General features: G+C 39.4%; 1 protein-coding gene across 2 annotated transcripts in view; it reads right to left on the bottom strand.

Annotated features, from left to right (window-relative positions):
- Nucleotides 1-829: 829 nt before the first annotated feature.
- The window catches only part of IGF2BP3 (insulin like growth factor 2 mRNA binding protein 3), a 114582-nt gene continuing 93290 nt past the window's right edge, over nucleotides 830-22121 (bottom strand). For both annotated transcript variants that reach the window (XM_032697617.1, XM_032697626.1), the window contains 5 exons: nucleotides 12751-12870; nucleotides 8700-8774; nucleotides 5833-5964; nucleotides 4387-4500; nucleotides 830-3453 (listed from right to left, as the gene is read on the bottom strand). In XM_032697617.1, coding sequence (XP_032553508.1) covers nucleotides 3352-3453; nucleotides 4387-4500; nucleotides 5833-5964; nucleotides 8700-8774; nucleotides 12751-12870 — 543 coding nt within the window. In that variant the 3' untranslated portion in view covers nucleotides 830-3351. The remainder of the gene's footprint in view (nucleotides 3454-4386; nucleotides 4501-5832; nucleotides 5965-8699; nucleotides 8775-12750; nucleotides 12871-22121) is intronic.

Raw genomic sequence — 22121 nt, 5'->3', positions numbered from 1 at the left:
TTTCTTCAATTCCCTCTTTCTGCTGGTTGGACCCAGGGAATGAGCTGTGAAGACAAGTAAGAGACTGCAAGAGTTTGGAAAATGAGTTGGGTTTTCCACTTCTCTTCAGAAAGATACAGAATTGTGTAATTCACGATGTTCCTTCATTCCCCAACCCCATCTCACTCTGAAACGTTCAGTTAAACATCTAGTCTCACTTCTATTCCAAATAATGTTAACAAGGATCTAAATGTATTGCCATACCACCTCACAAGCAAGTGGTGTATGTCTGGGCAGTCATGGCTGGAGTGAGATACAGGTTGCCAGCACATTGGTTTGCCAGTGTGACTGGTTCTGCCTATCCAACCTCCTAGGGCCATGTTCATTACACAGCTTCATCACACCAAAACCACCACAGTAAAGACTGGGTAGAAAACTGCAAAAAAAAAAAAAAAATTTATGCATTTCAGATCTCACTTCAAACCTGGTAAAGATTCCTTCACATTTGCCCTGGGACAGGACTGTTGAGTTCACATCTGTTCCACAGCAGATCACCCTAAGAGAGCTGTGCAAGACAAAGCCTGAACTATAGGTTCTACTACAGACTGTATGGCATTGTTAGATGGGAGGGAGAAGATGAATTATAAGCCACAGAAGTCACTGCTTGTGTTGGGAAGTGCAGACATTATAACGTGGTTGTCCTAGCAGCTATGGAATACCTGTAGGTGACAATTCATCCTTATCCAGTTGTTATTGTGGACAAAAAACAACTTGATCAAAGCACCGTAAATATTTAGAACAGTCTGTCCCTATGCCTCATTAATTTAAAAAAACACCACACAACTTTATCTGATGATAGGAGTTAAACTCTTTATTCCATTCAGAGGCATCTGGCAAGTAGAGCTGCATTGGGGGGCACATTACAGATGAAAAATGATCCATACTTTGTGGATATTGAAATCATTTACAGCATTTACTTTCTAGCTATTCCCAAATACTCCAAATTACCAAGTCTCAATTGAAAAGAAAAACATGAATTACCATAGTAAGTCTAGAAATTTAAGAGAGATGACAGTATTTAAATCAGCAGATGTAAATGCAGCGCCTATCCGTAAAGTAATTTTTTATGGAAAATAATGAAGTCAAATCCTTCTCAAATGTTAAGAAAGGAACATCAGACTGACTTAAGCCTCAACAAAATTTAAAATGCTATGTACTTTTCATACTTCAGTAATTTTAAATTCATTGTAAGAAAAAAAAATTATCCTAAAGGCTAGATGAAGGTCACTGTCAAAAAAGGAAAAGAAACTCATTTTTCTTTGCTAAAACTACAACATAAGTTTGTGGTTTTTAAACCAATTAGTAAAGAAGAGATGCAGGAAAAACACTTCAGACCATTTTCAAAATTACCTAATCTGTACAACAATGATCTTTGGGAAAATTATCTAGTCTATGTAGTAATGCCTCTATCTCAACATGAACCTAAGAGGTAGATAACAAAATGATGAAACAAATGTTTTTTGCTCGCTGTGCCCCTCAAATCAGTGCAGCATGGTGATTCTGATCATCTCATGCACAAAAAAACATCACAAAAAAGGTTCAGAGGTAATAGCATGGCTCTGTCGACCACACACACACAGGCGCGCACGCGCACACACACACACACAGCAGTCTTTATGCACCATGTGTTGCCACATTTTTTTTTTTTCTTAAACTGAGGTAGACTGAAGTTTATTGTAGAAACTTGAATGTGTCACTATTACCACAATCATCATTCAAATTACATTTGGAAATTATAAAATTTGGTAACTTTCCTGTTATCCCTGCCTTTTGACATTTTTTGTTCTTCTCTAATGGTTGGTTGCAGAACGTGCATAAATCCTGCTGCATCTATTATAAGCCAGGCTAGAGAGGTTGTTGTTTTGTTTTCTTGTAATCATTTTTAAAACCTTCAAAGTGGCTTAGTGTGGCCCATAACAGCGGCTGGATATGTAAACTTAGCCTTTCATTATCTTTCAATGTGATCAAACACTGTTTGACCTTCCCCCATCGTGGTAACTGAAAGCAGTATGATGTGATCTGCAGACAGCAGAGACCATCCTGGCCTCAAATATGCTCTAGCAGATCAAGTGTTCTATCAAACTGAAGATGAAGCTTGCTCTTTGAACAAAATGGCAAAGTCCAAATGGGCTGCAAATGGTTAAATGTAGCATTATTAGGTAGTGATGGTCAAAGGCACAAAGGGTTCATGCATTCAATCAAGTAGCACAAAAAAAAAATTCAGCCTCTTGCAGCCTGCTAAATTTTTCCCCCAACCCCAGCCTCTTGCCATCACTTCCTTGTCCTGTTCCCAAAAAAGTACCGTCACAAACTTTTTCATCCCATCTTAAAAGAAAACTAAACGGCATTGCTGCTATCAGAATGTTGGCATCATTCACTATCTTTTGAACATTCACTGAATTTTTTTTTTAAACAAATGATGGTGTTGAAGCCCTCAGGAAATCTGAGGCTGTGTTTTTTTTACCCACCTTACTCCCATCAGCCAGCAGCTAGAAGTGCTCTACTATATTTTTCCCCGATAAGTCTGTAGTACTCCTGGCTGGTGGCTGATCAAATTTTAATTTTTTTTAAAAAAATAAAATGCTCAAGAACTATTAGCTTTATAAAGTATACAAAATACCAAAAAAAAAAAAGCAAAAAAGGAACAATTTCTCATTGAGGTACTAAATGCCTGAGGTAGTTTAGTAAAATGCATATTTATCTTTTTATGCCCTGGCCAACACCATTCAACACTTCCCTTAGGTTATTCATGGCAGTGTTATGTAAAAATGCAACCAAATTATTTTTAAAAAATGCCACTTGTTTCAACATTGGGACTAACACTTAAACTCTTGTCAATACCCTTGCTCTAACCCAAGCCCACCCACAATCCCACCCTCCAAATGTGTTTCTTCTTTTACAACTGGACCTATAAGAGCAATGCCTTTTCTTTTTTTTTTTTGTTGGTTTTTTCTTTTCTTTTTTTTTTTTTTAACCAGTGAACTCAGAAGAGAAAGCTTCATTAAACCAAGGTCTAAAATTGTTGGGGAATAATAAGAACAATAAAAAAGACTAACGAGTTTATGTTAAATTGTGAGAATAGAACAAAAGGGAAGTGAAGGGGTCCTTATTTTAAAGCTGGGTTTCAAAAGTTTGAGAGAGCCTAAAGAATACATTCTCAGAGACAGCGTTCAACGGTTGCCTGGTCCTCGAACAGGTGATTGGCTTGGTGGATCTTCTGCATAACTTCAACAGGTGCTCACCACCCGTCTCTCTGTCGCACAGTCTGTCTTTGGTCTGGCATCTGTCTCTGATGGGCCATTTCCTAAACCTTTATTTTCGTCTTGGCTGAGGCTGTCCGCTTTGCAATGTTTTTTGCTGTTGCTGCTGCCTTCTTACCTGAGCCAGTATTTCCTGAATTTTTCTCTGAGCAAGCTGAAGGACACAAAGAAGAAAAAACAGCCCATCATGATGCCATGCTGCAGTGACTGCTGTTTACAACCAACAATAGATGCTACTGGGATTAAGAAAATATGGAATGACCATTGATTACTTGTTAGTTAAAATACACTTGGGTTAGTCCTGATGTACAACTTAAAATTTAGTTCTTCTTTTTCCACCTACCACAACTACCTGCCATGGTCAATTTTCACATCTGTAATATAGAAAGCATGAGCATAGGAAGATAACTACCCATGTTAAGATTGAATCTACAGGCTACCTTCATTTTACTCCTCTGGAGATACTAATGTTTTATAAGAACCACTGTTTTAATAGTGTACAAATTTTTTATACACCAGGGAATCCAGAAGGTCAGACTTACGTAATTTCCCAGCCCCCTCCCATCCCATCTCCTTTCTGAACTACAAGTCACCTGTAGCAAAATATCAAAAGGAACTGGTCTGAGTTAAGACTTAAGCATAGGAAGGAATCTTATGATCCTTTTCTTTATGACATTAAATCAACAGATTGGGCAATGTAGACAAATTGCATATCTGGGGGCAGTTCTTGCCAAATACCATGATATCACCCGTGTCTTAATTCCTTCTGAATTTCAGTCCAACCACAACTTGGGTTTTCTTTTGCTTTGAAAGTTTTAGCAGTGCCAGAGCCAACATATATTGACAGAAGAATTTAAAGAGATTATTTTACATATGTAACCATGCAGTATTATTATAAATCTCTCACAGGCACGAGTAAAGTTTATTGGAGCAAGACAAGCAGAGGAGCGTGGCAAGCAGTGTTTTCTGTATCCCAAGTAAAAATCTTCCACCCCTTGGTTCCTTCCAAAATCTTCCACCACATGGTTATAAAAGAAAGAACATGGAAACATCAAGCTAACACAGAAGATCATTTCAGTCCTCCTACCTGGCATGCATAGAAGTGACCAGTTATTTTCACAACCACCTGATCATTTTCATCAGGTGTCTGGTCACGAGGGACTACAACTTCTGCACTTGTCAAGTTTTGAAGCTCATTTACCTATAAATAGAGACTAGAAGTCAGAAAGTCTTAAACTAACAAATATTCCACAACAATCAAGCCTCAAAGAAATTGCCCACGAAACATCTTCCTCTTAAGTTACACTTAAAAAACACCCCTCACTAACACAAAGCATCTTTATGCAGCAGTGTGCATTCTGCAAGATGAGCCTCTTTTGTCTCTTAACATAAATTAGCACCAAGTTCTCTGGATTTGCAGAAGTGTTTTAAAGACTAAATACAACACACAGAAGGTGTTAAATACATGACTTAAAAAAAGCAAATAGATGCCACAGTGTTTACAGTTGAGTTTAAAAGTGTAAGGTCAAAAAACTCATATAATGTAGGGAAGAAGAAAAATGCCAAAGTATTTATATGTTTTGCCTCGAAAAACCTCCACAAGATGGAGAAATTCAAACAGAACAATGAGAAGTTCTATTTGTTCAAATTATTTTCAGTAGCTTATTGGCTTCTATAGTGTTAAGTACAGGTAAGGTTAAAGCCTTTGTCCCATTTACACTCATTTTGTTTTAGAAATGCACAGCATTATTTTATTAAAAATGTTTTAGATGAACAGCTTCTCAGATGTGTTTGTCCTTAAACCTCTTACCACTGCAAGTAATGGGAGCAGCCACATTGCCTTCTGACATTGAACTTAAAGACCTCATTGTACTCAAGGATGGACACACAAGACTGAATCATCTCTTTGCAAATATCATCTAGCTCCTGACTAATAACCATATGAAAATACTAGAGCACCAGCACGTTTTCAGGAGTGAAAAATCTCAGTGACGTTATTTTATACAATAAACTAAGCCTAAGAAATGCCATCAATTAAAATGAAACAAAAGTAGACGCAGGGTTTTTTGTACTACTGAGGTCTGAACATGTCTTAATTTCCTACCATTTGTTTAGAAATTATGTTTTCACTCAGTTTTGGACAGCAAAATCTGGCACATAAGCCAAGGTTCACAAAAGCAGATCTTGAGTGGGAACGTATTCATTCTAAATGGAAGAACTACATTTCTACTAATGAAAGCCCTGCAGATCTGACTGGGGCTATCGATTTTTGTTAGACTATTTCTTTTTTTTCCCCGCCATTTTTTAGATAAAAAAAATCATTCTGAGATTGGCTTCTTTTGAATCCACAGTAGAAGAAAGGAAAGCCTAACAAGTACAGCTAAGGAAATAGCTCCTGCTTTAATGTAATGTCAAAGGATTCACTAAAAGTTTAAGCCTTATGTGTGTGTATATATATATATATATGTGTATGTGTACACTGAAGTAAGAAACGTAACTGAGCAACATTAAAAGTTTTATTTCAGCTACTTACTGTTTTGCCTCCTTTACCAATAACTCTACCAGCAGCATAGGATGGCACTTTTATATGAGCCTCAAGTTTCACTTCTTCTTTAGGTCCAAAGAAATTTTCTTCTTTAAGTTTTCCATAGATTCTCCCTTGAGCCTGTAAAAAAATGCTTTCAGTTAGAGAATGTGCTTATTGGGATCTAGTTAACTTCAAGAAATTCCACAGAAAGGAGAATTCTCAGTACGCAATCCTGACACAGTGTTTTCCCTAATAAATACATTATTTTTCTAAAAGAAGTTATTGTACCAAACTAGGAAGCACCACTGTCCAGCTTTAAAGATTGCATGACAGACCAGGGAATCAAACAACACTTTAAAAGGAATCATTATTCTGCTATTCAGTAGAATATTGCTTTTAAAAGAAACTATTGCATTTCTGTAGAGGTAAAGAGCAGTAGAGAGAGCAACTGTCTGGCTGAAGCTTTTTTTATTGCACCCAGAAGCACAGAATGCAATTAATTGACTCAGTAACCCATTCTTTTAAGGATGCTAAACAAAAAAAGCCACAACACCCCCAACAAGTCATGGGATAAAGACTCCAATTAGCACAAACAGCTTGCTTTTACAATCCATTACAACATATTGTTTAAAAATAAATAAACCTGAACTTGCTCAATTTTCTAAAGTGAAAAATCTAACTGCCTAGATCTAAATAGTACCACAGGAACAGTATTACTCCAACCAGCACACAGTTCCTTTGTCTGGGAAACGCAGGAGTGCCAGGTAACAAGAAGAATGTCCATCAAGACTAAGCTTGTAAATCTTGCTGATTTTTAAACATATTTATTTTCTTATTCCCTGCCATTCACGAGTGAGTTCTTGAGAAATGGTAACCAGATCTTCTTCTATGCTTCAAAAGAACACACATTACTGCTGAATTATAAAGCAAGGTGGGATGTGGACTTTTAAAGGGTTGTAGATGTTCTTCCAGTATCCCAAATCTTTCAGCTCTTGAAAAGTCTTTAAGGCTGCAGCTTCTTCACAGCAAAATGGCAGCTGAAATACGCTGTCTACACGAGATTCCACTTCGCTTGCACATCCCCAATCCAAGGCAATGCACTGATCCCTGAATATTGGTGTAATGGATATGCCTAAACTCTAGGGAGCATTGCACCAGAGGCTGTAAACAGTGGCATATTCTCTTCCCATTGCCTTGCTAATAACTAGCCCTGCATACTGCAACATCCTCAGGCTACTGCAGCTGAGGAAGAAGGGGTGCAGTTGCTGTGGCCACCACAGACACAAATCAGACAGCAGAGCACAATGTACTAAGGAAAGGAAGCCAAACTCAGCCTCTAGGATGACAGCTGACTCTCCAAGAGCTGGTTACTCACCTGAGCAGCAGTTATTCCCTCTTCAAGTTGTTGAGCACCAGTTTACATTCTTGGTGCCCAAAAAACAATAGCCTACCCTCAAAGAGAAAGAACACCCTTCTTAAACAGAGCTTAAGGAGAGCACTAATGAGGCTTGGCCCTGACCGTAAAGGCATGCTTCAGGTTAGCAGTGGCAATAAAAGGAAGGACTGAGCTCTGCCTCTGCCCATCTTAGTCAATGGGGCATTGCTCAAAGAGTAGTTAAAAGACTTACAAGGGCTGGAGCTGAAGGAAGCCCCAAGAGATAATCCCTCTCCTTCAGAAGACCAGCATACTCAGGAGCATTGACTGTGCTAGTACATTGATCCACCTTTGCAAACAAAAGCTCAGGTGTAGAGAAGTGATTGATTGATGTCATTTTAGTCTTATGTATGGGGTGCAGAAAAGGGAGACTTTTCTCCTTGCATGATCCAGGTTGGACAGAAGAGCTGCCAGAAGAGCTCTAATTAGTGAGGAAGCCTGAGGACAAGCCTTTGCCTACATAAAAAGTCGAGATAACGGATGCCCAAATGTCCTTCAGCATGCTACTCCCAGAGGGTAAGTCCACTGTTATCTGATGAAAAGAAAGGGTAGCCAGTATCTGACCTTGTGCTGATCCCAGATCACAAGAGTACTCCATATGTAAAATATGCCATGTGGCCAAGCCCACATGCACACAAAAAACATCATGGAGGCAGACCTTCAAAGTTACCTGCCCTGATACTTTTCCAAAAATTCTAAAGGCATTAACAAAATTGATTCTAGATACTTCTGAAGTTTGTGCACCTCTTTCTTGCAAAATTACAAAGTCAAAAATAAGAAGATGCAAGAGAACAATGCCCGGACATAAACTCTCAGTGACTTTCTGTATTCTCTGGGCCTTATCTGTGATGAGGCCAAGCTGCTTCACTGAGCTGTTTGCATCACTCCTAGCCTGGTCAACTTCTTTTGGGGTAAGAAGGCTACTCCAGAACTCAATTTAAACAAAAATGAGGTAATCAGGTTGACTATCAATGTGTAGTTGTAGTGGAAATACAATTAGAAATCTTGTATTTATCCACAGAGCTATCCAAAAAGCATACAACAGCAACCTGGGAAAACTCAATCTCTCATCTTGTCAGCTTTATTATTTCAATTAAGCACATGAAACTGTTGCACATATTAAGGCAAAATGGAAAGACTGAACTAAATGGTGCTTGCAGATAAAAGGAAAAGTTAGGAATGTAATATGGCCATATTTTTTGCTAGACTCGATTCCTACTTACATGAAACTCCCAGTTTTCAGATGATCAGAATGTGGTTTCTTATAGTACTGTATTACTCATATTCTTATGAGACACTTTCCAGCAAAATAAAAGCAAAACTCCAGTGTTTACTAAAATTCAGAATAAAGCACGCTTGGAACCAAGTGTTTTATTTTCAATATCGTACCTCATGGTCCAAAGGCCACTACAGATTAACAAGTTTTTATATGTTGTACCTTGAACTGAGCTTCTGGAGGTCCAGTGATGATAACCATTCTCAGCTTAGCATCTGGTCCTTCAGCAGGGGCAATCTGGAATGGATAAACATAGCTTTTGGTAGCTGTCTTTTGAAGGAATAGTTTAAAGCCACCTCCTCCCCATTTCGGTCTCACATTCTGTTCAAGAGTGACAAAATTATTCGTTACAGCAGCAGCATCACACTTCAGTCATGACGGGTTTATTCTCTTTAAAGTGCATTAATTAGCCATAATGTAATATGGAGAAACTGGGTAAACCATAAGCAAATTTACTTCTGAAAATTAAAGACATAGCTATTCATCCACATATGGCAGAATCCCACATGCCATTTTCACGTGGCTGTGAGTGAGGTAAGACATGTAGCCTTCAAAAAGATAAACATGGTTAATAAACTGAGATTCTCATCCCTACTCATTAGCTTGAATGAGTTTTGCTCATTAGCAAAATGTTGCATTCGTCGCCCTGAGAACAGAAGATCACTTTAGTGTTGTAACTAATCAGATCCAAAACATTCCTCTATACTGGACAATGAGTTCACAGTTTCCAAGAGGTTTGTATCTACAGACATGTGTGACCCAAATAAAAATTAAGCTCCACCAGAGCTGAGACAGAGATGCCTGTAGGGTCTTTAGCAGTTCATGTCACCACAACAGTAAAATTTCTGTGGGTGTTGTTCTCAGACTCCAGTGGCATTAAATAATTCAAACTAGCCTCTGACATTCCAAATGAATCTTTTGTTTATCACAACTGACATTTCCATTGTTGCATCTAGTATTACATAGCTGTTGTTGAATGAGCAATATATTAAACACTACAGAATTTCATCTCAGCTGTTGGCATAGGGATGTTATTCATATTTAACAGCTGTAGTTTATTTCAGACAAATTACCAGTCACCATGCATCATTTTCACTAAAGAATTTTGCTAAGGAAAGTTTATAAAATTATTCATATTGTACCCTAAGATGGAGAATGCATTACATCATTACATTAGATACGGTTTGCATATCTATTTTTCATAATTTCTGCATTCCAATTGGATATATCTAAAAATACATTAATTTTACAGCAGTACATTTTTATGACATGACGTTGTGGTAAGAGCAAGCACAGACTAAATCCATTCATTCTTTAGAACACAAGTATTTTAAAGGGCCAAAATTTCAAGGCACATTTAGAGGCAACTGACTGAACAGAGCTCAGCCTGAATTGTCATTCATGAAAAGTGGACACTAGTTTTTCTTTCAGTCATATCATGTTTTTCTTAGTGAGCACCAGCACCTTTATTGAAATTTGAAGAAAAATATTTTCCATCAAGCCTTCATTATATTTTACATGTGTTCAAATGCTCTGGGACATATCCTGCTTTGCTTTTATCTTAGAATGTCCTGTTCTCAGAAGCTGGGGTAAAACATGGTTGAGGGCTGTGAAAGAAACATATATCAACTAACACTTCAGTTTCTGAAGGGGTAACCTAAGAGTCTTCTGTGTTAATTTTGTCATCTGGTCTTGGAAGAAGTAGTTATATACATACAAATAGTATAGAAGTGGTGAATTTAACTTTGGAAATTGAATAATTTTACATTCCTAACCAGAAAACAATCAATCTTCCATATGCCAAGCCACAAGCCGACAACTTCATACTCCCAAAACCTGTAAGGGTCATCCTTCCATCATGAAAGGCTACTCTGGATAGAACTTATAACTAGGGAGATGACAATGGGTTCCCAACTGTAGTACAGGATGGGCAGACAACAGCCCAGAAGTCTCTGCCTGGTTCTTTTACTGAACAATTGAGTCTGCTGGAGTCCCACACTGAGCCTGCATTGCCAAGCAATGACCACCAGCACAAAGACACAACCTGAGCTCATCAACAGCCACATGCACCTCTGAATTGACAGCCTGAACACTGCAGCCCTGTACAGAACCCCTGGGCACCTGCAGTTTTAGTCTTACTTTGTAGCTTAAGAATTGCATCAGATCTACAAAGCTCAGCATGAGCACAATGAAGATGTATGGGGATGTAAAATGTTTTCAGCTGTAACAAGCTACAGCACAACTCAAAACAAGTGTTATGCACAGAGACATACTTCCTCCACAGAGTATGATTACTGCAGTTTGGCAAGTTAGAAGTTACTCAGGCAGCACTCCCTCCAACTCTTAGCTAAAAGCACAGATTCCTTGACTCACAATGTATTATTTTGCTCCAAAGTTATGACAAAGGGCAGGTGGTCAACACGAGGGAAGTTCAGGAGCTTTGAATAATTTACCAACTGTCATATTTAATACTTTCACATAGAAGCAAGCATAGTGCTCCATATTGTTCTGCCAGATTACAGATGAAGTTATGTTTTTATTTTAATTGATAAGCATACATGCAACTTCCCAATATTAGCAAGCATACCCTGTATCTGTATAGTTTTGCTAAGACTTAATCCCATTTTCACAAAAATTTCTTTATTTTATTGCTAGTAAAGGAACAAAAGACCAGAACTTCAGAAAACTTTTAACTGAATTTCAATTAATACAGAACTGTTAAATGCATTAGGTAGAGAGGTGCCAGCCAGTAGAGGAAGCCTGAGGCCACTGTTAGCCAGGTGCATGAGAAACACTGGAAACTCCCTTTCCGCTAAATTGTCTTTCAAGGACCAACTGAAGAACTAGTTTGGACGGGTTCTTGGAGGTCCAGGTTGTTTCACATTTCTCTCTCCACCTAGCAGTACCTTCCATACACTGCTTAAGCTTTAGATACAAGCTATGGGAATGGAGAGGGAAAGAGGAAATCCATGTGATATTACACCTCCTTGCAAGACAGATCTGATAAAGAAAAATCTGCAAATCTCACTGTCTTCTATTCTATTTTCCTCCTAAAAATATGATTATTAGTGCTCAACTAACATAAACCATCTGGGTAGTATAACAACTATTTAATATACTGCTCAAAAAAAGGATGGAACTGGGCAGTGCATCAGTTGGTTGACTGATCGGCATTCAGCAAACCACACACAACACTCATTCATGAGGATTCCCCAATTACTTCACTCTGCACACTTAGATGAACACCTTCCAAGCCAAGCCAAGCCAAGCCCGCCTCACTGGCTTCCCCAAGCTCAACTCATGCCCCTCCGCCCCGGACTTTTGGCAGCTCCCCGCCATAGCACTTGTTACACAGGCCACATCTCCTGAGCAAAAACAAAGAGCTGAGAAGAAAATCTTTGCTTTACCTGTGCAGGAAAACATCAATCTATCAGCACATATAGCTAAACACTGTACTTTTATTTTTTAATTTAGGCTAAAACATAGCAGAATAGCCTAATTAAAAGAAAAAAATGCTCAGGTGTCTAGAGAGGATACATGTGGTTACAATGGCATCAGTAGCAGAAAGCCAAGGCCTTCCTACAACTGCAACTGGTACTAACCCCTAACAACACTCAAGATGGATTTCACCAAAAGGTCAACCTCTGCAAAACATCTTGTACATGAAATGTCAATACACAAACAGCTGGATGTTAAACCTGGGTAACAAGGTAAACATGATGTTAAAGAACTGACTGACCCCAGGAGCTTGGAGCACATGGATGATGCTAAAAGGTGAACACTTCAGCGTGGAGCCATCCGAGCTTGACAGCCCAGACTGATCCATCTGGAACAGAGCAGGTAGAGCAGCAGGAAACTTCACCTGTGCTGCTGTTTTTAGAAGGGGAATTTACCTCACCAATTTTCACTGTACCGAAAGAAGAAAGCCTTTAAGCACTGCATCATTAAGACGCAAGTCTGTTTCTAAGAAATCGAGACCACCAAAGTAGTTTTCTTTGCAGCTTATATTTCACACCTCAGGAGACGTTTGAAAACATGCTTCTAATTATCTTGTCTTAAGGAAGATTAAAAGATGATTTATAAACAAATGTACTATTTATCACATCACATTCTAAGCACGGAGTCGGGGAGGATGTTCACGAAAGCACGGCTTGTGCAAACTTGCTAGAAGTGTCATGTAGAATAGACAAAGTTATAGTCAGTGTAATAATACCTTAATAGATGCTCCTGCAAAACGAGAAAGTTGTTTGATGTGCTGTCCCTGCTTGCCAATAATAGCTCCAACTGCCAAGGCTGGGATGAACAGATGAACAGTCTCAGACTCAGGCTGTTGCTGTGGGGAAGAAGGAAAAATGCAGTGAATGTTTTTGAACATTATGAATCAGACTGACAAGAAAACGGGTATGGAACAGGCATGCATGGAAATGAGGGGGAAATCTTATTTCCCCCTGTGATGTCTGAATATTAAGGGTCTGGTTTTTTCTGGGAATCACAGAATTCACAGAACATGATATACAGTTTGAGCCAAAAGAGGATTCTTTCATCTTGTATAAAATACTCGTAATTTTAATGCTTAGAGCTCTAAAAAACAATTGAGGTGTTGCTTCTTTGCAAGGCTTTCACTCTTACCTGTTGCTGTCTGAATTCTCTTCCACATGCAAGACTCTGCAGGCAAGGCTACTACAAGCAGAGGGGCTACAGACTGACTAGGCAAGCTTTATAGTTTTCCTAGTTACATTTTTAATTTTAGATTGTGCTGAGTGCCACGAAAAGCCTCAGAGTTACATATATGCTACAATTTCCTTTGTGTGGGAGTGATCTGGAATGATAGCCAGCTTGAAATCTGCCAGTGATTCCTCCTGTGTAACATTATGCAACAGTTGGAGCCTTGGCAGCAGTCCTCACGCAGGCTAGTAAATTAAACACCACGTTAGGAGTTCTAAAAAGCAAGAGGACCCTACCACTGCACCCACTGGGTATCAGGCATCACTGCATCTTCCTATTGCTTTCAAGCAGACACCCCAGCTGGAAAGCACAACATAATACTCGAGATCCTCTCTACAGGCTGCATAGCCATGATCAAGCGGCAGGGTTACATATGCCACAGTAAATCATAACTATTTTAGCAGCCTCAGAAGAGTCTGTCTCAGATTAACGAGTATGGACTACGCTACCACTAATCCATCTACTTATGTCAGGGTTACCTCTCAAAATCATTTTACACAAACCTTTCTTTGAACTAGGAGGTATTTAAGACATCTCCTCTTTTAAAGCATTTCTTCCTCTGTGTAGCCCTCTTACGTATTTTCAAAATTTGTTTTGCTCATCCTCAACAAGACAAAAGCCAAAAGCCCTTTTTGTGCCAAGGTCTTTTAAGACAATGCAGACGTTCTCATCCTTGCTTTCTCAGTGCCCCAGCGCAGACCAGCACCAAGCACCAGCAAACAGTGCACATGGGACCAACCACACTCATCTAGCTTTGCTCGCGTGTATATTTTGGTAGGGATACAGACCCAGATACAGAAGCTCACCAAAGCAGCTTTTTCCATGACATTTTTGGAAAAAAACCCGCTATATTCAACACAAAGCAAAAAGCAGTTGTAACTTCTTTCAACTGGAAGTGAAGCCCCACTGCATTAACCATAAACTAATCAGAACAAAATGCTTGTTTCCAAGTTCTACCACTTCATTTTTGGTAAACACAAGTCAACTGTAACCTCAGGGGAAACAAATTCCAGGCACAGCTCCATGTACCAGGTGAAGAAACCCCAAAATAGGATATTGAAAATAGAAACACATTCTGCCAGTCGCTTTAGGTGATTACAACAGTTACCCTGTGTTTTCACACTTACAAGGTATTAGGATTCACAGTCATTTCATGCTGGTTTAAGTCCCTGTTTTCCCTGGATGCAGCCCTCCACACCCAGCCTCCCCACTGCCCTGCATGTTTTGTGGCCAGCAGGATTGCAGATTCAGACGATTTTTAAGACGGGCAGTGTGTTCCTGACCTGAATAACCAGAGAGCCACACAAGCAGCAGTCAGGATCAAGGGAGGAAGAAACAACAATTAGGTCAGGGAATGGGAAAAGGTGGGAGCACCCCTTCTAATCTGCCTACAGATCAGTTTAAAATGATCTCAAAACTACGCCCTAAAACTACATATTTGTAAGGAAAGATACCAGTCATTTCAGTATATATGTTAAAAAGACTTTCCAGAAGATTACTCATTTTCTCCTCCTATTACAAACATCCTGAGTGTTGTCATAGTAAGTCCTTTTACATGTTCACTGGGAATCCAACAAGATTTCCAGTAATTTGGAAATGCTACTGTAGGTACTCGCTCAATCTTACCACTTCAGAGAACTCTTTCTAAATGGTTACAAGTTCATGAGGCGTTTGTTTTTTTCCAGTTTTGTTGCAAGGACCTATACTAACTGCACTGGGTGTAGAGGTAACCCCTCATTCCAATCCAGACAGCTTAGCCACCTCACTTGCTCGCTCATCTCCTTGCGCCCTACCTTCAGTTGTCCACACATGCTTCAGCTCCTGCAAAAGTCCACTGCTGAAGTTTTCCCTTCCACATGTAACTCCAGCCATCCTCTTCCAGCTAAACTTTGAGCTAACACACACAGACTTTCCAGCTAGTTTGCACAACAGTGCTGCAAATCAAACGTGTAACTTGACTTGGGTTTCAAGAATTTAAGCAGCTTCTACCTAAACCCACCTCCAGACACATTTCTGTACCATGCAAACAAATCAAACTTCATTATTTTTGTTTGCATATATTTCCTGCCTTCCCTCTGTTGCCCATCTGTCTGCAGCACAGTTTCCCCCTCTTCTTCCCAAAGCTTAATTTCAGGGCACGTTCTTTACTAGATTCAACTTACCACTGAAATTCTTTTCTGCTGCCTCACACTTAAATATGAAACATGGGCAAAGGCAATGAAAGACAGAAGATGCACATGTGCCTTTCTAACTGTACAGTCAGCTCACTGTAGCACTCTTCCCCCATCCCTCCTTTTGACTTGTTGATACATTTCAACTTCTCTTTTTCCTAAAGGATTTTGTTATTTTTTATGTGACTGAGGATCTTTAACATTAAACTTGCATTTTGGTGTAATAGTGATATATGTTTACTAAAGAACAGCAGAGAATGTGGTGATACTGAAATGTTCATACACTCATTTTTCCAATTCTTGTCTGGAGAAGCACATTGGCACACATGTATAACCCAATTCATCTCCAGTATAACATGATACCAAATTTAGAGAAATCGTATCCATTTCCTTACCCACACTGATTTTTAACCACTAGAAAAAACCCACTGCATATCTATCTTTCTTTTTTCTTCTGGTAGAAACCAAGTCTAGCTAAAGCTTTTGAGAGCATCATAACACCAAGTTCAAATTATTTTCCATCCACCTCCTTACCCACAATAATTTTTAAATTCTTTTGTATTTACTGGAAGACTATCCTGCAAAAGAAATACATCCAAATATAATGCAATGACTATACCGCCCATCAATCTTACAGATGCTTCTGGGGATCTTAGAATGGAAGAAAATCAGCTATAATTTAATCTTACCCATGCCATGCCACATAAGTCAGAGAGCTTTCCAGGAACTCCTAGCATGAGTTATATCAGAAATAGATTCCTAGATTTTAAACATATGTTAGAAGCACTAAATTTAGGGAACTGATTTCCCACTCTGTGAAATCTGAGCTTCAATGTTCACTGCCTTAACAAAGCCAAGCTTATTTAAACATATACTTAAAATTTAAAAACTAAAATATACATGTGTATGTATTTTTAACAACAGTAAGGTCTCCTGTACAATTTTCTTCTCTTCCCCATTCACTTTATTTTCCCCCACACACAAGAAAATATTTTATTGAAAGCCAGCCCAACCCTGGGAACTGACAGAAACGTGGAAAGAAAATCTTCTAAAAGTAGTAACTTAGCTTCACCAAATATAGTGCATACATCCACCCTAATTTGCAAGTAACCACATCCAGTATCTGTGATGCAGAGATCACCTCTTCTGTCCCAGCAATATCTGCGATATGAACTCATGAGTAGTCCACCCTAACCAGAAAAGTTTGTCTTGTGTAGCTGTGGCACACAGATGACACTGCAGTGTTCACACAGATGGAAAATCTAGGTTGTTTTGGGGTGGGTTGTTTTTTTGTGGTTTTGTTTCGGGATTTTTAATTCCAAGAAGAGTTCCAGAAACAGATTTTTTTTAGATATAAGAAACAGATTCTTCAAGAGCGTGGAGACAAGAAACAATTAATTCAGTTCATAAACAGCTAATAATACTTGCTTTGTTTCTACAAAAAAATCAGTCTGCTTCAGTCACAAAACAGGCTTGATAAGGAATTTTTGTCTATATCCAGAATATTTAACTAATGAAAACAATTTTAAATGCTGGGTTTGTTCATTAATTAGATTCCAATTTCCATCCAAATGTTGCCTGATGAAAATCAGAAGTTAAAAATTAATCAAGCAAATAAGAAAAGCACCATTCATCATTTTTTAACAGAAAATGGAAAAAAAATACATTAAGCAAAGCAAATGGCAAACTGCATATTTGTATAAATAGAAAGACATATTCACTCTGTTAGCTAAGAGTAGCTGTGGTGGTACAGAATACACACTAAGGCTTTTAGAAAGGTAACCAAAGTACACATGTAAAATTTGATAAGTCAACTTAAATCAAATTTCGTGCTTGCTCATTTAAATCACAATTGAAAACAGTGACCTAATGCAGAGATGTAAATCAATCTACCCCACTGGATGACACTAAGCAACTGCTGCTGCACACCATTGGCTCTAATATTTTGGACTAGTCCAACACTTTTTCCTGGAGCAGCTTGGATACACCTCCTTCCATACCTCCTGCAAGTCCCTGAGCATCAGCCATCTGTCCCTAGCCTAAAAGTCCATGCCAACTATTTTTATTTTTAATTTTTCCTTTCAATTGCCACCACCTCCATCCAAGATCTAGATTAATCTGTTCCTAAATCCTGTCACCCCTCTCTGCTTCCCCATTACACTGGGCTCACCTGGAGCCCCTGCTTTGCAGGCAGCATCATGATGATCCTCTTCATTCCAACCAGACCCTGCAGCCCCACAGAAGATTTTCCCAGGCCAATCATTTCTCTGCTGCCAACCCTACCACACTGTATTTAACTCTTAGCAAATCACCTTAGCACAGCCATCATCTCTTGGTTTCCAGAACCTCAGCAGGAGTGAGGTTCTTCTCCTCCTTGGGATATTGCTACATGTCCTTCAGCACAAGGGCTATTGCTTCACACCAGAGCTAGAAGCTGAGGACTCCCACTCAAGAAAATTTGCAGGTCCACTCTTCTTTCTGCAACTCTTGCTTGCAGGGTTAGAAAGATCTGTAGAGACCAACTGCCCCTAGGATAACGTTATTATAACATTTCTCTGCCAACTCCTGATACATCAGTCCTACAAACTGCCCAAAATCACACAGAAGGAGAGCTTTCTCCCTTACCTGATAGATTGTCAAAAGAAAAATCATTCCTTCTCATCTCACACTTGGGTAATAGCCAAAGCACAGCCAGGCAAGGAAGAAAACTCAGAAAAAGAAAGCTATGATCCTCCAGGTAGACAGTGCTAGGTAAAAAAGTAGGTCCCAACTACTCGAGCTGGGGGAGTGGACATTCTATTTGGGGAATGGTATTTAAAAAAACTGAACCAAAAAAACAACAACAAACCACAAGACAAAACAACTAACAATACACAGAAAAACCAAAGGAGTTTTGCCTCCTCAGTTCTTCCCTCCTCTTTTGCTTTCAGCTGATGCTCCTGCTAGGTCAGTCCACAGCTCCCTCAATCAGCATGAGTGTGTGATCCCACCCACTGCAGAGCTCGTAAGGGGGCACGTTTGTTATTTATAAAGTTCATTTGAGAATTAATCTCTGTCTTTTTCCGCAAGCCTGCCAATAGTACAAAATTTTTCCAGTCGTGCGTTCAAGTGCCTCCATAGACCCCTTGCTCCATCAAACACATGTGGTTGGTAAATTCATGGCAACATTTGGGATAAGGCTATAAATCTTTAAAAATATTGTACCCACTGAAGTAAATACGATTTTTATGCCAGACGTCAATGGGAGTAGAATCAGATCTTTGCTAGCTTCTAAGCCTGTTACATTGCATGTTGCCAATTAATTACCTTAGGATGAGACACTTATTTTAAGTCACAAAGTCACATTAGCCATTTCTAGTCAGAATCAGGTTTTTTAAGTTGTGAGGGAAATAATTTAAAACCATTTTAAGACTGCATTGAGAAGTCTCAGACAACATTTGTCTACCATCTAGCCTACTGGGCTACTGGTGTGTTTTGGGGTTTTTTAATAATAAACAAATCCACTTTGTGAAGTAAACATAGACAGACAGTAGGTAACAGCATTAAAAAGCTCTCTTTTGCCATTCTCCCCCTTCCCAACCACCATGATCACCATCACCAAGACAAGGCAGACTTACAGACAACTTAGCCTTCAGAATACCCTGAGCTTTGTCAGAAAGTGAGGTATCATTTCATTCAAACCCTGTACCAGACACAAAGCCAAAATTTAAACCATGTTTTTGCAATGCACTCTGAAGAATTAGTCTGGCCTACAGCTATATTATACATTCTTATTTAGTAATAAAGACTTGCAGCAACAGGAAACCAGCATTAAGCCAAGTATCCTTGAAGACATCTAGTAGGATTCAATGCATTAATAAGAAATAAGCTTTAGATAATGGTGAAAGAAATCCTACTGCTTTCATTTTCCAATACTAATGCTATAAATTTAAGCTTCTGTTGGAAACAAGAGGCTCATTAAGGACAACTTAAAGTCTTAGTAGATAGGTCTAACATGATTCACAGTTTTACAACATCCTTGCAAATACCTTGAGTCACCATCTTGTACATCAGCTGAAGTGGTGCTGCCAGTGTAGATCATCAAACCATAGCCTGAGCTCCCCCACCCTCCAAGATTTTGGGTTTATTTTGACCAGACTGAAGTCCATGCTGCAAGTCTAAAGCTTTCTGCCATATTCACTGCCTAAAAAGCCAGGACAACAATCAGAAGGTAATGAGCTCTTCACTGCTGACTTCAGTCACTCAAGAGGTAGTAAAACACGACTTAAAAGAAGCAATGCATATTTTTAACTTTGATCTGCACACCCTGAAGCATTGCCAATTTTCCCATGCACAAACTGTACAGCCACCATCCTCCCAGGGTTTCACCTCCACATGAACCCCAGGTTAATGCAAGATGCAGGAGCAACAAGAAGGATTTCCAAGTATGGCAAGAAACTCCCCCATGCCAGCTTCAACATCACACTTGCAGCAAACTTTCTAGTGTGGTCAGGAGCTCCACTACCTCCCTCCACTGGGTCTGTGTTCTGGGCTGGGAATCTGTTGTGTTCAGATCAGAGCTGGCTCCCCTTTGCCCTTTAAGTGTTACTGCTGCATTAGGTAAGAAACACGTGTCACTAGATGAACCAAGAACATGACTCTTTCTGAGACACACAGCCTATGGCAAGGCCATGCAGCTGTACCTCTCTCCTCAGCAATCAGTCCCAGACCCCCAGAAATTGTGTAGGAGTCTTCTGGCTGTCCAGCTGAGCTGGTCCTCTCCTCTTGGTTGAAAACTTAAGCAATTACCCCTGTCTGTATTTCCAGTTTGGGGGCTACTGCATTTAAACACCTGAAATTCAAAGACAGCTTGTTATCGCACTATGGTCAAGAGTGAGATGCTAGTAAAATCCTTTCACTTAGTACTACTCACTCCACCTCTTGGCTCTTAAATTTAATACTTTTCATCACCATCACCTTCTACCTGGCAAGACATGGGAATCTGCTCAGACTACTAGGAGTCACAGTGGTCACAGGACCACACTTATCAGAAGCGTTTCCAACATGAGAGCCTAGCTAGGAACGAGAGGGTAGAAATCACAGAAGCAGAGAAGGAATGTTTTCTGGCAGGTTGGTTATAAGGCATTTCACAAGCAGGAACTGGTCTGACATATTTCTGAGCATGGCATGAACTTTTTGTTTTTGCAAAATCTGACTGGCCACAATGCCAAAAAAAGCAATCTGCCACCTTTTATCCTGAATAGACAGCCAAAAGCAGAAATCAACACAAGGAACAGATTGTGAAACTACGTAAGCAGTAATTTTGCTGGTCATTTACATGCAGCAAAACATAGGTATTTGGAGTTGCAATGCTGTATGACCACCAAAACAAGAAGTGTATGTATAGAAACACTTCCATTTTAAAAATCATAGCTGTAACACAGGAGCCACATGGGTGCTCCAAAGCTCACAGAAGCTGCCCAAGAAATCAGTGGCTTTGGAAGACACAGGTAGTCATCAGCTCTGGTTTACAAAGACACTGCTCTCAGATTCCATGACAGCTGCCAGAAAAACAGGTTGAGTAAACATAGAAAGATCACTTATTTTTCCATCATGTTGAACTAACAAACAAACAAGAGGTGGAGCCAGATACAACAGAACAAGGACTTGACCTACTTTTGTTTCTGGCCTGAAGGAGCTCAGTACACTCCAGTAACAAAATATTTGGCACCCCGAGGAATTAAATTTCCCATTTAGTTTAACATTCAGAAGGTGCTGAGCCTGGTACTTAGAGCTTGAGAGTCTGAGGTGCTCCAGGGAACACAGATTAAATCTTCCCACAATGAGAATCTAGGAGCACAAAAACAAATTCTTAATTCTCTTGTTCAAAGAAATTACAAATATCTCTACAAGTATTCAAATCCACAGAGGAAGACATTTTTATTTTTAAAAAGTATGGATTCGTAGTTAGCAAGTGATATTATTTGCAGTATGACAACCTCAGACTGTAAAAAGACCTACCATTGACTTGCCAGATCTTTGTACATCATATGATGACATTTTTGCTTCCCTCACAGGGGGACGGTCCATCTCTAGAGGCAGAATAGTTTGATTGCTCTGGACATGGGTCTCTGCCAACACAGCATGGCAGGAGCAGGAAAGTTTCAAGGCAAAGGGAGAACCAACCATTTTTTCCACAGGGCAGAACAACTCCATACTGTTAGGCACCATGGAGTGAACATCTTAGTTGTCAAAAAAATGCATCATTAATGAATTTAAGAAATCAAGCATTGAGAAAGGTCTGTTTCAAGGCACTGAGGTTACAGTCTTCAAAAGAAGTCTAATTAGCAGGTAAAATTTTTTGGTCAGACAATGCCGTTGCCCTATAGTGCCCTCCTCAAGATAGTATGTGTTGCAAATGTATGGTTTTAATTTCACTGATATAAAACTATTTTATAAGAACACCAGCAAATCCTTCTTCACTCCCCAAAACCAGATCCTCTTTTGGCTGTAGCATAGCTCCTCACAAAATCATCTACTGCTTAGCAAGCTAGCCAAATTAGGGCAAAGCCACTTATGATTACACACATTATAGATGTACAGACATTACTACCTTTGGGTAGGTCAGACGTAACAGTTGCAAGAGCTAATCCTATCAAACCCAGACATCCAAAGGAGCCCAACTCCACCAAGTAAGAGTCAAAGTACC

Source organism: Chiroxiphia lanceolata, chromosome 1, assembly GCF_009829145.1.
Source record: "Chiroxiphia lanceolata isolate bChiLan1 chromosome 1, bChiLan1.pri, whole genome shotgun sequence".
Classification (NCBI taxonomy): Eukaryota; Metazoa; Chordata; class Aves; order Passeriformes; family Pipridae; genus Chiroxiphia; species Chiroxiphia lanceolata.
This window is presented reverse-complemented; position numbering and strand designations above follow the sequence as displayed.